General features: G+C 41.3%; 2 protein-coding genes across 3 annotated transcripts in view; one reads left to right on the top strand and one right to left on the bottom strand.

The window, feature by feature from the left end:
* Positions 1–17,476, top strand: part of LOC141148207 (uncharacterized) — a 186,511-nt gene that overhangs the window by 53,461 nt on the left and 115,574 nt on the right. The gene's annotated exons all lie outside the window — the stretch shown is intronic.
* The window catches only part of LOC141148205 (guanylate-binding protein 1-like), a 65,346-nt gene continuing 55,804 nt past the window's right edge, over positions 7,935–17,476 (bottom strand). The window contains exons 12-14 of one of the 2 annotated variants that reach the window (XR_012245183.1): positions 15,008–15,081; positions 12,223–12,622; positions 7,935–10,237 (exon numbers count right to left, since the gene is read on the bottom strand). Coding sequence is in view for 1 of the 2 variants with exons in the window: in XM_073635425.1 (XP_073491526.1) it covers positions 12,339–12,622; positions 15,008–15,081 (358 nt within the window). In the remaining variant the exon portion in view is untranslated. Of the gene's footprint in view, positions 10,238–12,153; positions 12,623–15,007; positions 15,082–17,476 lie in introns of those variants that run through there. The other variant, XM_073635425.1, reaches the window with a different exon arrangement.

Raw genomic sequence — 17,476 nt, 5'->3', positions numbered from 1 at the left:
TGCCCAAATACTAACCCAACAAAATATTTGATTGACATCATAAAAAACATCATATAAAAAATGTATGGAATTTAAGAGAGGAGTCATCATGGGCGGAGACTTTAACTTCTGTATGGTACCAGGGTACGATAGTACGTCTCAGGCACAGAGGACTGAGAGGAGGCTACTAACTAAGAAACTTCATCAGAATCAACTGATGGATGTTTGGAGAATACAACTTGGCAAATCCCGGGACTATACATTTTACTCTGTGCACGGGACATACTCAAGAATTGATTCCTTCCTGGTGGAACATAGGCTGTTGGAGACAGTAATTAATACGAATATCGAAATCTCAACAATATCTGATCATGCCCCAGTTACTATGAGAATAACGATTGAGGGGAATCAAGACAAGCCACCCCCCTGGAGATTAAATGAAGAACTGCTACAGGATAAAGTGGCGGAAGAAAGGATTAGGTTGGAGTTAGAGCAGTACTTCATTAAATTAATGATACAGTAGAATAAACAGAGCAACTTTATGGGAGGCCCATAAGGCTTACATTAGGGGCATACTGATCGAGATGGGAGCGGGAAAAAAAATTCCAGATCTAAGAGAAGGAATGTCTTGTCAAAAGAAATCTTAGTGTTAGAACAACAATGTAAAAAAAGGAATAAAGAAATAAGAATGGCACTCATTAGTAAAAGGGAGGAGTTTAAACGTAACTGAGCAGGAGACCTGAACGGCCTATAATAGAATTAAAAGGGAAAGGTACCTCGGGGGAAATAAGATTGGGAAGACCTTGGCTAGAATATTAAAAAAAAAAAACAGCACTAAACTACATAGCGAAAATACAAACCAGTAAAGGAACAACGGTTTATAATACATCAGATATCGCCAGGACATTCCAAGAGTATTATATAAATTTAGATACGATCAACCAAAACGAATCAACAGAGCAGATCAGAGACAGGAGGGTAAAAACCAGGGAATTCTTAAACGAAATCGGCCTAAATAAAATTATGGAAGACAAGAGTAGTGCCTTAGAGGACCCCGTAACAGAGGATGAGGTAATAAAAATCCTTAATGAGACACCTACAGGAAAAAGCCCAGGCCCAGATGGGCTGACGATATTGTACTATAGAAAGTTCAAAGACATCTTAATTCCCAAACTGTGTTCATATATAAACGGGATAGGAACTAAATGGGAGATGCGGAAGGAGGCCCTGGAGGCAGCAATAACTATAATACCAATAGAAGGAAAGGATGTTTCACTCTGTTCTAGTTACAGACCTAAATCACTGCTGAATGTTGATACAAAGTTATTTGCGAAGGTACTGGCAGGAAGGATGAAAATAGTAATGAATTATTTAGTTCATGCAGACCAGGCAGGGTTTACTCCAGGAAGAGAAAGCCATGATAACGGAATTAGAACACTTCTGGCGGTACATAGAATAAAAGAAACCAGGACCCCTGGTCTGCTCCTGTCAATAGACGCTGAAAAAACATTTGACAGGATAGACTGGGGTTTCACGCAAGATACTTTGGTAGCATTGGGATTAGGCCCCAGAATCATGCAGTGGACTAAAGCGCTATATAACCAGCCCACAGCAAGGGTAAAAGTCAACGGGTCAGCCTCAGGATCTTTTGAGATGCATAATGGCACCAGACAGGGGTGCCCCCTCTCCCCCCCGTTGTTTGTGTTGTCTCTGAAACCACCATTGGAGAAGATTTGGCAGAACGTAAACATCAGGGGGATAAGAATAGGAGAGGAGGAACACAAACTCACGGCATATGCCGACGATATTCTGTTCTTTATAACCAACCCCAGGATTACCCTGCCTAACTTAATGAAGGAGTTAAAACAATACAGAGAGATATCTAATTTTAGGATAAACCCATCTGAATCTGAGATCTTAAACATTAATGTAAAAAAACCCAGGATAAGCAGATGTACCAAGGGGAGTTTCCATTTATTTGGCGAGATAAAAAACTAAAATACTTGGGCGTAAAGATTACAACATCTTTAGAGAAGCTATACCAATCAAATTTTATACCATTTTTGAATGATATTAGATTGGACTTAAGTAAAATCGCATCTAGACATGTATCGTGGCTGGGGAGAATCAATATTTTTAAATCGAGTATCTTACCGAAGATTATGTATACATTTCAGATGCTGCCTACCCTCTCCCACAAGTATATTTTAAAACATCTAAAACCTTAGTCCTTAGGTTTATCTGGCAGGGGAAAAAGCCGTGGGTTAGTTTAAAATTATTGACTAGGGATAAGGGACAGTGGCGCCTGGGGGTACCAGACCTCAAGAATTATTACAATGCGGTTCTTCTCTCACGGGTGATAGACTGGGCAAAAAACAATACAGATAACAGATGGGTGGAAATAGAAAGTAAGATTAGTATGGCCTCGCTGGGGAAAACAATATGTATACCTGCACGTTTGAGGAATTTAGATGAGAATACACATAAGATGACACAGAAAGCACTATAGATATGGGACGCGATACACAAAAAGGAAAAATGGGGATATAGTTCTCCATTTATAAAGAGTAATGAAATATGCGGCGCTTACAAAAAGTGAAAAAATAAAATAAAACTAATAAATCTAATTAAATTTGTAAAGCAACCAAATAAACAGGAGATTCATAACGGAAAATCCAAGTAATAATTGTATCTTGATATTAATCTTTCATTACATTGTGTAACCAAAGGTTATAGTGAACAATTGTTACATCGAAAAATGAATCACAAATTAACCCACTTCCAGACTGGCTATTAAAAGAGCCTAGCAAAGAGTAAATTGAAATAAATATCCAGGGAAGGAAAAGATAATCTTCCAATAATAAGTGAAATTAAATAATAATTTCTAAGAATCAGTCGGCTCAAACAGAGCACAATGATAAAGTGCACAAATAACTAAAACCAATGTGCGCAACCTGGGAGCGGAGTACAGTCTAAGTTAAGAGATTCCTAGGGGAGCTGTCATCAAGGGGATCGCGAAGCTGATTGTATCATCTGTAGTAGTTACAGGGCTGTTATCGCTCAGCCGGGAGGTGAGAGGCTGGGGGGGACCACATCTTTTTTACACACCTTTGATTGATTGCTGGCACTGGTTACTCCTGGAGGAACTTTCTTTTCACACTTTCTAATTGAGATTGTCACGATTTGGATTGTATATCGTCTATGGGACTTTTGTAATGAGGACACCTTGTTTGTTTATATATTCACCTTTTTTTGGACTTTAAATATTATATTCAAGTTTATATCTTCAAATACACTTTTGTGGAGTTTTGCATGTCCAAAAATGCTCTATACTTATTAATGTAAATTGATGCTGCACTGATTGCTTATTTGCACTTTTTATACACATATACTTTGTAGTGTGTTAATTATTTTCATCGTCATTTTTACATATTGATGCCGCGCCTATTTAGTCGCACATTGGTTTTAGTTATTTGTGCACTTTATCATTGTGCTCTGTTTGAGCCGACTGATTCTTAGAAATTATTATTTAATTTCACTTATTATTGGAAGATTATCTTTTCCTTCCCTGGATATTTATTTCAATTTACTTTTTGCTAGGCTCTTTTAATAGCCAGTCTGGAAGTGAGTTAATTTGTGATTCATTTTTTGATGTAACAATGGTTCACTATAACCTTTGATTACACAATGTAATGGAAGATTAATATCAAGATACAATTATTACTTGGATTTTCCGTTATGAATCTCCTGTTTATTTGGTTGCTTTACAAATTTAATTATATTTATTAGTTTTATTTTATTTTGTTCACTTTTTGTAAGCGCCGCATATTTCATTACTCTTTATATTTCTCTGATTGGTGTGTGAACATCTTTATGCTGGCAGCTACATCCATTAGCCTTTTGTTCTCTTTGCTTACTTTGTGCTGTGCTTTTTGGTTTGCGCACTAGTACTTATTATTATTTGATATTAGTTCTCCATTTATACCACTCAAAGACACAGAATATTTCCCACCCGGTAGAGGGAGCGTGTTCGGAAATTGGATCAAGATAGAAATGCACAAATAATAGATGTAATGGTTAAGGGTAGATTAGCACTTTTCAGGAATTAAAATGTAAAAAAAAGATTTGATAGTAATAGACGAGTGGCGGTATTTCCAACTGAAACATTTCATTGAGAATTTGCCCCAACCACTTCGTTCAGTAGAAAACCTACTCCCGTTGGAGCAACTTTACTCGGCTACAGTAAGAAGGAAGGGGATATCCAGAATATATAAAATGTTGATGAAAGGGAACGGGTTGGAAAGGCCGCCATACGTTGGTAAATGGGAAGAAGAATTGGGTACACAGGTGAATGATATAGAGTTGGGGAAAATTTTGAGATTGGCACACTTAACGTCGACTGATAGTAACACGTCAGAAATGATTTATAAATGTATAGCACATTGGTATATCACTCCAACCAAGGAACATAAATACCAAAGGGAGACTTTGCAATTTTGCTGCAGAGGGTGTAGAAAACCTGGACCCATGACCCACATCTGGTGGACATGTCCAAAAATTAGAACATACTGGAGAGAGGTATTGCAGACAATAAAGGAAATAACTAGAGTTGAGGTAGTAGAGGACCCGTGGGTGTGCTTGTTTCACCGGACAACAATTCCAACTAAACAATACATGAGATCATTGGTCCCTCCACTGTTAAACGCAGCAAAAAGCTTAATCCCAAGACAGCGGCAGGACCCGGAGAGCCCTACACTGAGGAGTCGGTGTAATAAAGTAAACAAAAGTTACAGTTTGGAGTATTTGAGATATAGCGGGGGAGGAGGGATGGGTTGGATTTGAATAAAAGTGGAGTGATTGGGTCAAGTTTAAGTACACAATAAGTTTTGCGGAAAAGATGGGAGTTATGTGAAGGGGAGGAAAGGATAAGGGGTATAGTCCGGGACATGAAAGATATGAACTATGTCCAGAGAGAAAGGGGGAAGGGAGGGGGCAGGCGCCGCCATTCCAACTAAGGGAAACTGATTTGTGAATGGCCAGCTTGTCTTCTGGGACACACACTTGTCCCAGAAGACAACGGGGGGCTCACCGCAGAAAAGAATGTGATGTCCTCGGTCGCAGCCCAGCTGGATCGGAAGTATACTTAGTACTTCCAAAAAAGGTACGAGAGAAAGTAAAAAAAAAATGTTTAAATGTCCACAAACGAGGGGTGGAGAGGTGGTCTTTCGTTTAAGACCAACTCTCAAAATTAGGTGAAACTCCGCTTTAATTTCTAAATTTCTAAATTTCAATTTTTACATTTTGACTATTTGTTTTCACTAAAACGTTATTAAAGCAGACCTTCAGTAATTTTTTCACATTTCCATCTATTAACTCTTCTTCTTGTTTTAACTTTAGATAATACAATTTTTTTTTTCTGCCAGTAAATCCCTTATACATCCCACTTCCTGTGTCTTGTCTGGTAAAAAGCCTAGGCTTATGACATCATGCACAGCTCTCTCTCTCACTCTTGTGAGAGTTTGCCAGGGAGTGAGGGGGGGTTAGTCATGAGGGCCAATGAGAGCTGGAGGTGTGCCTCTGTGTGTCTGTGTAAATACAGGAAGTGAACAGGCAGCAGCTTCTGCTGCCCACAGTTAAAATGGTTGCAGCCAGACTCAGTGGAGGGAGATTTCTGCAGCCTACAGAATCACAGTATATATAAAATAATATGCAAAGTGGTCGGAGGGAAGCTTCAGGATGGCAAAGGTATTTTTATTACAAATTCTGTGAGCAGACTGTAGTTCCTTTTTAATATCACATAGGGGACAACAAGTTCAAAGTCTCTGTGATGAGACATCAGGGATCATTTAGACCTGACTTCCATTAAAGCTAATGGAGCATAGATCATGCTGCATTAGCTCCTTCCCTGGCCACAGCAGACGAGGAAAGTGACACCAAGACCTTCAACGTTGTACACGTTGCTTTCAGAATCTTTACAGCTAAGAGAGATCAGATAAAATCTGTAAAGAATCCAGATGTTTGCTGATGCTTATGGGTATCACTTAACCCTAATGCAGGTCCCAGGCCCCCAGCAGGGACAGCGGAGCCCTGGAAGCATGGTGGGGGTCCCACTGTTGAAGGCAACATTCTCGGCATCAGAAAGCCAACAGTCAGCTTGTGAAGTGTAAAAAAAACCCTGCAGCCTCCAACATATGATGTGCATCAGTGGCAGTAAAAGGGTTAAACCACAGAAAAAAAATGCTAAATGCTGCAAGCATCCTGGCAGTGTTATATGGTTTGTCCCAACTCATGTAGCTATCACTTTTGCTGGACAGCTTGGCCTGTTACAGGGAGAGAAATAATAGATTGACCGGTAGAATCAACAAGTAATACAGAAAGGACAAACAAAAACAAAAAAAAACTACTATCTTAAAGGAGAAGTATGGCCAAAGCTTTTTTTCAGCCAACAGTGGGCGTCACAGAGCTGGTCCAGCCTCTGCAAAGATCCCGATCATATGGTCAGGATCCCCCCAGAAGCCTGGATCTGCACCTGGCTCAGTCTCTCTGTGATCTGCTGAGAGCTTGAGCCAGCCACCCCCTCACTACAGCTCAGAGCTCCAGTGAGCGCTGGAGGGGCAGAGAAGAGAGCCGGTGACTGACAGTCACAGCTCTCTGCTCAGAGTGGAGGGGGAGAACTGAGCGACCTAAGCCAACTCTACAGGTTTCGTCAGTGCAGCATGGACTTTGCACCAGTGCTAATAATGAAGGCGAACCCTCCCAATCAGAAATCCATTTAATAAAGGACAAGGTGAAGCAGTTATGTATTCAAAACGGATGGATCATGTTTGCCCAAATCCTTGTAACGTATATAGTATCCATCTTAACAAAACTAGAGTTACTAGGCCTCGTCACACTTAACATGTGCTATGATATGCCTTGATGCAACAAACAGTGTGTGTTATACAGTGCTGGGACAAGGTCATCTAGCGCCCAGGGCAAAGATGCCAAATGGCGCCCCCTCCCTTCCACAAAATGTATGACCATTATGTGTAAGCAAAGATCCCCTCCCTCCCCTCCAAAAACATTTGAACACTAATCTGCACTACCCCCAAACATTCAATCCCTATTGCAAACAAAATATCCCTCAAACAAAAATTTCCCCTCTTCCAGTACTCCTGTCAACTTGTAGGTAGGCACTCTCCATGTAACCCCCCCACCTCACTCTCACAGCCGCCCCTCCTGCCCACCCCTTGTACCGGCCCTGGTGGTATATGTGTGTCACTGTGCATTGCTATTCATTCTTCATGGCTTCTCAATACACATATATAGTATAGAGCGGGTATTGGCAACAAATTGTGATTGTGATCTACTCACTGACCAATGATTGTGGCCATATGGCTTCTATATCACAACTCCTTAATGCTGCCCCTCTGTCAGAAGTGGTCACAGACTCTTAGACCTCCAATGAGAGCAGCGATAGGCATTGCAGAGCCAAGACAAGATCTAGGCTCCCAGCACACCCCAGCACTGAGGCCTGGTGTTAAAATGAGCTCCTAAACAGCCCATAGATGATTCAATGGCCCGTGATGTAAGGAAAGAAAATTGCTCAATTTCCTCATCAACACAGTCAGTGTAGATGGGGGAATGCCTTCTGCAGCAGTATTGTGCTCTGTCAGTGGGGGGGGTTCCCAGCCAGCAGAACACAATGATTACTGCTAAAGGCTACAGTGATCGCATGTGAAAAAAAACGGCTCATTGTACCCAAGTCAATCGATGGATTGACTTGGGTACACTCAGCTTGACCATAGATGGATCGAAGCTTGGCCGGTCCCTGCTGAATAAGCCAAATTTTGATCCATGTATGGCTGGCTTGAGTGTGGGAGGTGACAAGTACAGTATGCTGGTACAGTGTCTAACTGAATCTGGTGATACCCTCTACATCCCGTGACACAATGAGACAGACAATTGTAAATAATATACAACTTTATTCGTCTTAGGCTGCATGCTGAAAATTAGGAAAATGGTTGGTATAAACAACGCAACAACTTTGGCCATGGGATTTCCCCCCCTTGCAGCCACACATGTAACAAAAGGGTGAGGATGCTGGTGACATCATTGACTCAATATGGCCACACGGGTCATGCCTATGTTTGGTTTTAGAACCCCTGTACAGTAACACATTATTTTCCAAAGCAACAAAGTGGCAACTGATATAGTCTTTTTTAAGTTACCGTATGTAGTAGTATTTTATATTAACCAATACATTTTATGTTATTCATATTAATTTGCATATGTTTTATTGATAATATAATTATTATTCATATTATTATTCATAGTATTATTATAGAGGTAGTGGTCTTATCAATATTATTATTCAATAATAAAGCAATCATTATTAATGCATACTATGTTATTCCATAAATATAGATAAAGTCTTCATTTTTAAATGTGGAACTTTAGATGACTTCTCTGCTTCATGCTGATAGTTTTTATAAGACAGTCACAAGTTTACTGGGTGAAAGTGTATTAGGATAGTTCATTTTTAGTTTTTAAGTTCACTAATTAGAAGAGAAAAACTTTGACAGCAGTTGAACTATAGCCTGATAAGATAATATTCCTAAAAATATAATAAAAAATCATTGTCAAGAATAAGTGATAAAAACATCCTATACTGATTGTTTTAAAAATAAATATGTGGAATATGGGAAAGTTATGTACTTTAATTTAGTTTGACAGGGTCCTACATACATTGAATAAGAAGAACACTGATGTGTATGTATGTATTGATAATTAGACAATATTGAATAAAGTAATTAGCTTTGTGTATGTATATATGCATATATATATTATGTAAATAATACAGTACTTTTTTGTGAAACCAATATATGAATACCTACACATAGAATTCTATAGTGAAAAACAATAAGACATATAACACATAAGGTGGGGTTATTTCAACTTCATTTTCCCAAAGTCGTAAATCTGTTATCCTTGAGTTGGTAAAGTCTCATCAGGACAAGGAGGGTTTGATTTAACATGACTGGGTGCCATACTGTCTCTATACAAGTATTGTAATGGATAAAACCATAAACAAAACCAGTTATAAATAATTTTAATGAACATATAGGAATTCTGGGAATGAATAAGTTTGTCTGGTTGTATGACAGGTGTCAGATTTATGGTTAGTTACATTGACGTAGATCTTAGCAACCAATCATGTTGTACCTAATATGCTTGCATTGTAAGAAACTGTATAAATTAGACCTGCATCTTGTAATACTTTGAACATAAACCTGTATGAGCTGTTAATAAACCTGCATCACTGAGGTCCTGCCTGGTTCGATACGTTATTATTCTACTTCAGTTACTACACACTGAGGTAGCAAAAAGATGTCCAGTCCTTAGAAGATGATTCACCAGAAAACTCTCTTCCCAGGACAACTTATTTTATCCAGCAGACATTTCTGTTTATCCTCTGCATTTAGCTGACTATGCACTACAGTCTATCACACTGATGAGATGGATGGGGAGGTGATGATAGAAGACCATGTGGCACTTACAATCCAGCAGTCAGCTCTCGTCCATCTTCTTGAGTAGACAGAAGACATTGGGATTGATTTACTAAAACTGGAGAGTGCAAAATCTGGTGCAGCTGTGCATGGTGGCCAATCGCCTTCTAACGTCAGTTTGTTCAACTATCCCCATGGAGCCGGTGCCTCCTGGCACTTTAAGGGGTTTCAGATACTGGGAGGCGGGGCAGGATTTAGGGTCGTTTGACTGCTGTGATTGGCTGTCACAATGGTAACATGATTGGACAGCTCAAGATCACAAGAAGCCATCGGGAGCTTTGCGTTAGCCGCCGGTAAGATTGCAGGGCGCGCACCCTCCGCACAGTTGTGTCTGCAAATTGGTATGCATACTGTATATGCGGACTCTCAGTGCCAAGGCCCCCCCAGCCAGCCCCATAGATGGAATATTTACCAGTTTCACTGCACAGTCCTCTAGGTTCTGAACAAACAAGAACTTGACTAGGTGAATCCAGTTGGATGTTTCTCTGAAGTCTCTCTCAGCTGCCTTCTTCTGGAAAGTTTTCTCACTGACCTCCTTCTCAGACTGCCCTGCACAATGCTCCCCTCTCCGATGTCACACACTCTATGGGTTGGCACATGTGTCCCTTTTTTCAGCAGCTGTCCCATAGAGGTAACTTGCATTGGTCATTCTTGGAAATCCTGAAATCTACTAGACTCCTTTGCTGGGAAGGCTCCAGGAACATTGACTTCTAATAGCAGAGAAACCATCTGTGTGATAATCAGTTGTTCTATACAGGACAGTGGAACCTGTCTGCTTTTAAAGATAAAACTGTTTTGCAGTACATCAGCAAAATATGGAGCCAATGTCAATAGGTAGCCAGTTTAGACCTATACCTTCACCACACCGTGTGATTAAAATTGTAACAAATAGGGCAAGGAAACCCAAAAATTATTTTTAGGTCTTGAGGAACCCTTACTTAAAGGGGTTGTAAAGGTAAACTTTTTTTTTTTTTTAAATAACAAACATGTTATACTTACCTTCACTGTGCAGCTCGTTCTGCACAGAGTGGCCCTGAACCTGGTCTTCTGGGGTCCCTCGGCGGCTGTTTCAGCTCCTCCCCGCAAGCATTTACCACCTTAATGCGAGCTCCCTCGCATGGTGGTGAGTGCTTGCGGGCGCGCTCCCGTGATACAGCCGGTGGCTATAGCCGCTCGCTGTATCACTCGGCCCCGCCCCCCGGCGCGCCGCGTCATCGGATGTGATTGACAGCAGCGCGAGCCAATGGCTGCGCTGCTTTCAATCCATCCACTGCAGCCAATCAGCGACCAGGCTGAGCTGCAATGAAGATGACGAGAACGAGCAGCGAAGATTCGAGGCGTCAAGTAAGTAAAACGGGGGGGCTGGGGGCGGCGGTATTGTCAAAAGTTTTTTCACCTTAATGCATAGAATGCATTAAGGTGAAAAAATTTTTACCTTTACAACCCCTTTAAACCAATTCATCAGGGGTCAATAGGAACAATGCCCCTTATACTGGTGGCCAATAGGAAGAATGTCCCCCTTGAAGTGGTGCTCAGCCACCCTTAAAGACAGCTAAAAAGATATTTGGTGTCATGCTGCTGGCTTTGCTAAGTGATGCCGAACCTTGAACTCTGTAGGCACCTTCAAAAAGGTGGTTCATCAGCCACAGCTCAAGGAACCCCTAGCAACCTCTGGAGGAACCCCAGGGGTTCCACGGAACCCTGGTTTAGAATGGCTGGTATAGAGTATGAATAATGCTAAGGGAACATTTTGACTGAAAATCATGAGGATTGAATGATGGATATTGATGGATGGATCGATGACTGATGATGATTGATTGATGATGGAAAATTATTGAGAAATATGATGGATGATGATGGGGGAGGGCTTGTGGGAGTGGAGGATCAGATAAGTGGGCACAGCTTCCCAGCAAGGAAACACTTTTAGTTTTCTTGGAGTTCAGCTTTAATAAATAACTGATGAATGATGATCGATTATTACTTGAGGTATGGCTGATGAAAGATGGATGATCATTTATAATGGCCTTTAATGGATTTATGATGAATGATGTTTATTAAATGATGATTGATGGTGGGTGACTGGTGAATTTTTAAAGATAATGATTGATGGTTAATGAGCAAGGAACCCTACAGGAGCAATTCCAAAGGGAGGCCTGGAATGACGATCAATTCCTATCATTAGTAACTGATAGATGATCATTGATGATTGCTTGAGGTATGGATGATTGATTATGATAGATGGATGATAATTGATAATGGCAGAGTTATGATGAATGATATCTGGTAAATGATGATTGATGGTGGATAACTGGTGATTATTGAAGGACAATGATTGATGGATAATGAGGAAGGGACTCTACTGGAGCAATTCCAAAGGGGTGCCTGGAATGATATATAATTCCAACCATTATTTTGGTTCCATTGTTCTATATCCATCAATCATCATCCTTCAATAATCTTGGATGATTGATGAATGCTGAATGATGTTTAAAGGAAGATTTATGGATAATGGTTTATCAATGATTGATGGAAAGATTATAGATAAGTTACTGGTGATAATGATCGACAGAAGGTGATACTGAATGGTTATGAGGGATCATGATGAATGATGAATTTATGATGATAATTATTTGTCTTCATTTTATTTTACAAAAATTCAGTGGAGAATAAAATAAATATTATTTTACACAGGTACCTGTCAGCTCCATGGAATGTTGCCTTGTGATTTAGCTAATTGAACACAGTTGGTACTGGAAACATTTTGAGGTGAAATGACATGGATTAAAATGTAATCAAAGATGGTGAGTTCCTTTAAGTCTGATTAGTTAGGCTCTCATTAGCCATCTTCTTCAGGAAGCTCGTCCACTCATGTTGCTGAGTCTGAAAGTTGATGCACTCCTGTAAGTGGAAGTTTACACAAAGCAGGATATCTCTGAGGAAGTTTAGTATGACGAGGTGCTTCTCCTTCACTGGCAAATGGTCGGAAATGGTGTAATTTTCTATACAGTAGATGTTCTCCATCCCCATCCGGGTAAATGTATTTCTCAACTCAGATTCTGTTCTGCATTTGGTGAGAATAATGAAGGGTAGAACACCTGCAGAAAATAAGATCCACTATGTAAATACCGTATTTATCGGCGTATAACAGACACCTTAATCTTAAGAGGGAAGTTTCAGGAAAAAACTTACATTTTAAATAAAGAATTTTGAAGCAATATAAGGGTCAGTGTCCATCAATGCAGTTATATCAGTGCCCATCTGAAGCCTCGCCATTGCCCATCTGCAGCCTCACCATTACCCATATTGCAGCCCGATCAGTGTCCATCTGCAGCCTCGCCATTGCAAATTATTGCAGCCTGATCAGTGCCCATCTGCAGTCTTGCCTATCATTGCAGCCTGATCAGTGCCCATCTGCAGTCTTGCCTATCATTGCAGCCTGATCAGTGCCCATCTGCAGCCTTGCCCACCATTGCAGCATGATCAGTGCCCATCTGCAGCCTTGCCCATCATTGCAGCCTGATCCGTGCCCATCAGCAGCCTTGCCCATCATTGCAGCATGATCAGTGCCCATGTGCAGCCTTGCCCATCATTGCATTACTTTGCATTACTTTTATTTCAGCTTGAAGAAGCTTGTGCTTTTTTTGTGCTCTTGTGCACGTTTTTATTGAGCTTCCTTAAGCTCATTTGGTGCTTCTTTGAGTTTTTTTAACTTAAGCATTTTTTTTTTTTTTTTGCAAACCCTTCTTAAAGTCTATGGACACAAGTAGATAGAAGTCGCTTTGAAATAGTACAGGAAACTTTTCTAAAGTCGGAACGACTTCAGTAGAGCTAATTAAAGAGGAAGTAATCTGATGTTTTCTTTTTGTTTGTTCTTTACCCGCAAAGTAAATGCATAATGTGCAAATGACCTGCAAACGAAGCCTTAGTTGTCACCTCTGGAGGCCGCATCCATCTTCACCTGTCTTCCTTTCCGAGCCGTGTGACTGGCCATAGCCACGTGATGTCTCTCCTGCGCATGCATGCTGGAGCCGCCAGTCATGGCACAGGGCTCTGAAGAAACGGCACGGGTGGGCGTTCCTTCAGAGCGCATGCGCTGATGATGTCATTGGCTGCATATAAAGTAAATATCTCCTAAGTGGCGCACGTTTAGGGGATATTTACAGTACCTATAGGTAAGCCCTATTATAGGCTTACCTATAGGTACAAATAATCGCTAGAAGTTTACTTCCTCTTTAAGACAGCTCTCATTGACTAAAATGGGACGTGACCCTACTCACTGCAAGACCTCGCTCGTTTATCAAGTTAAACTTTATAAAACAAATTTTGCTTGTTTTGTAAAACACTCGCAGACCAAGTTATTCGCAATCCTAGGCTTTATTGTACTTGTTTTGAAACTTGGCTTGTTACTTGATTCCTATGGTGTACCTTGTTCAGCTTGACAGGATGTTCACTTGCAGAACTTGCAAAAAATTGTTTAAGAAAAATGTTGACATTTAAGCAACGGCTTGGGTCATGCGATTTTGCAGAAGTGTCTGAGACCACATTGTCAAATAAACAAATCCCTTCTGACTAATAAGGAGCCCCATTCACTGCTTTGGCAGACATTTGTATCTTATGCCGCGTACACACGAGCGGACTTTTCGACAACAAAGGTCCGACGGTCTTTCCGACCGGCTTTCGACGGAGTTACGACGGACTTTCTAACAACCGGACTTGCCTACACACGATCACACCAAAGTCCCACGGATTCGTACGTGATGACGTATGACCGGACTAAAATAAGGAAGTTGATGGCGAGTAGCCAATAGCTGCCCTAGCGTCGTTTTTTGTCTGTCGGACTAGCATACAGACAAGCGGATTTTTCAACCGGACTCGAGTCCGTCGGAAAGATTTGAAACATGTTCCAAATCTAAAGTCCCTCAGATTTTCAACAGAAAAAGTCCGCTGCAGGTCCGATGGAGCCCACGCACGGTCGGATTGTCCGCCGGACTCGGTCTGTCGGACCAGTCTGGTCGAAAAGTCCGCTCGTGTGTACACGGCTTTAGGCCCCTTTCACATACAGTAGTGCAGGCTCCACTGAAATCAGCAGGGGATCTGTGAGATGATCTCCGGCTGAGCTTACCAAAGCGGGGTGGATGACAGGTTCAGGTCCGCTCAGTTTATGCAGCGTGGACATGGACAGAGCCCACTCTGCTCTATGGGTGGCTGGGCGTAAACGGACTCCGCTGTCCATTTTCACCTGACTGCTCTCCAATCCAACCTGCCTAGATGGAGGGGGACAGATCCTCATCCATTTTTTTTTTTTTTAAGCGTACTGGATGGAATTGGAGGTAGGCGGGTGTAAACAGTCAATAGGGGTGAATAGAGGGTCCAATCAGGTCCACCTGAAAAACTGGCAGGAGGACCTGATCGCCTGTGTGAAAGGGGCCTTAGGAATTAATGATAAATAACTGCTGCTACAAATGTAGTATTGCACTTACCAGTCAACTTTTGAGCTTGTTTCAGGAAATCTTTGATGAGGGTGAAATCCTCCTTGCTGAGAATGTGTTCAGAGCTGTAAGAGCAAGGCAGAGCAGTTATAGACTACTACTAGAATTCACCAATGTAGATACAAAATAAAGCCTGTGACTAGTAGGGTTGAGGGTTAAACTTGGGGCAATGAAGGGCTCGCCCCGAATGTTAGCTCTTGGCACTTCGGGAAATGAACCAAAATGGCCTGTTTTCCTGCCTGCTGCAATGAACCTCAGGCTGTGCAGGAAGTCCTTTATTAGTGGCAGTATTACTATTACCCCTAATTAATGACAGCTTCCTGTTCAAGGCTGGGGTTTCTAAGACAATGGCACCATAGCAACCACAGTGTCCTCCAATGTCTCCCCCGCCAATTCTCTCCCCATGAATGACAGCATAGAGGAATAGCAGTTGCTAAGACAATAGCGGCCACTGGCATCCTAGCAACTGATATCGCTTCCCAGCCCCATAGACTGTGCTGCTGAATGTAAACAAATGGGACAGGAATGCTGAAAGACATCATTGGACAACTATGGCACAACTACAATCTTTGATTGAGGACATCAGCCAGCATCCCCTGTCCTTTTATGTACTATCAGCTGAAATAAGGTGGGCTCTATCTGGCTTGCAGCAGTTTCTAATGTAAGTAATTAAGGGTGGCCATTGCATTACTCAGCTTTTGGTAAAATCAGTTCAATGATCTATACTGGTCTGATGTCTTTCCTGTGATGGTTCAGAAACTTTAAAGAGATAGCAATGATGCTGGAAAATTTATTTCCATACATTCAAGTATCCATAGGTGCAAAGCTAGCCTCAACCAGACTTGAATACTATAAGATTAAATCTCCATAATATATTTTTTGTAGATTTTTCTTTTCAGTGCATGCTCATTCAAAAATTAAAATCTAACGATGACAAGCTGAAAGTTCCCTATCTTTAATGAATAAGATTTTTTTTTAACTTGTCAATAGTAATAATAGTAAGCAATCTGTTGATCCTGCCAGTTTGAGCAGGCCTTGCTTTTTATTGAAGGATGCCAATGCTGTATAATGCCACTTTAACACCTTACAGCCACTAGCCACTTCCACACAGCAATGTCAAGGCCAGTAACAGGCAGTCATGTCCAATAAACATGACATTCGGGTTTGGGTTGAACATTAGTTTGACCTGAACCCAGCCAGTTCATGGTTTGCCCAAATGCAAGAAAAAACTATCCTAATTGGCCAGTGCATTTGTCCAAATCCCTGACTGACTAGATTGTAAACCAACAGCCTGGGATCACAAGTGACATAATTGATCAAATTTGATCATGACCATATATGGTCAATGACATCACCCAGGATCCCCAGATTTTTTTTTGTATTCTAGTGGCCAGAGATCTGTGATTTAGTAAGAAGCGTGTATATGGGGAACATCATTGGGTGGCAGATTGTCATAGTGGTGGGGAAACATCATGAGTGGCGAATTGGGGGAGGTGATTGATGGATTTAGGTTGAGGACATTATTTCCATTTTTTCTGTAATGTAATTAGTTGATTTTTTCATGACGTTGAGGTGTCTATTTACCTTTCATTTTTTTTGGAAATTAGTAATAGGTAGTGTCACAGACTTTGGGCTGCAGGAGAACCATTGCCCGGAGAACTCTGTGTTATAATGTGTTCCTAAGTTATCCAAACAGAGCTGGTCACTAATTGCTTTTGGCTTCTTATGCAGAAGTTAGTCCTATGGTGGAGCCAGACTTTCTGGGGTGGTCATCGTCATGATAATAGGATTAGCTCTTCTGTCTAAAGTGACCATTGTGTGAGATAATGGGAGTAGCCATTATCTGATGGTTTTCTGTATAAATTCAGTGTATTTCTCAAATAAAGCAGTTCATATTCTAGTTCCCTCCAAGACTGGTGTTGTCTGGTCCTTGGGGTTACTATAGCCAGATCCATTGGTCTTGTGTTCCAGGACTTGGCAAGCAGCTTCTTGGCGGAAATACCCAACAGGATGTCCGAATTCCGACACAGGTAGTACTATTTACATTCTCCTGGGAGAGGGTAGATATCTGGCGGCTCCCTTACTCTAGAAGGGTGCCTCCATGTTCCTTTAAGTGGGGAAGGGGCCCTTGACCCTCAACTTTGGGACAAAATGTCTTGCAAGGGGTGAGGCATTGTCACTCTCATAGCAAGATACTCCCTATATGTTAAAAGGCACGTGGCCTGGTACAGAAAGGGGGCCTCACACTTTCTGCCCTCCCTTTCCTGGACATTCAGGCTAAATGCCCAGATAAGGATCTGATTAGAATGTTAGGGGACCCAATGTTAGGTTTTTCCCGTGCAAAAAAAAACAGATGGTGAAGAAGGTGAGAAGAGAAGGAGTTGTCCTGCAGTACTAACACGCTTCCTGTACTAGGGCAACAACTCCATAGATACAGTACAATGAGTGAGCATTTTCACC

This window comes from Aquarana catesbeiana, linkage group LG06 (genome assembly GCF_042186555.1).
Source record: "Aquarana catesbeiana isolate 2022-GZ linkage group LG06, ASM4218655v1, whole genome shotgun sequence".
Taxonomy (NCBI): Eukaryota; Metazoa; Chordata; class Amphibia; order Anura; family Ranidae; genus Aquarana; species Aquarana catesbeiana.
This window is presented reverse-complemented; position numbering and strand designations above follow the sequence as displayed.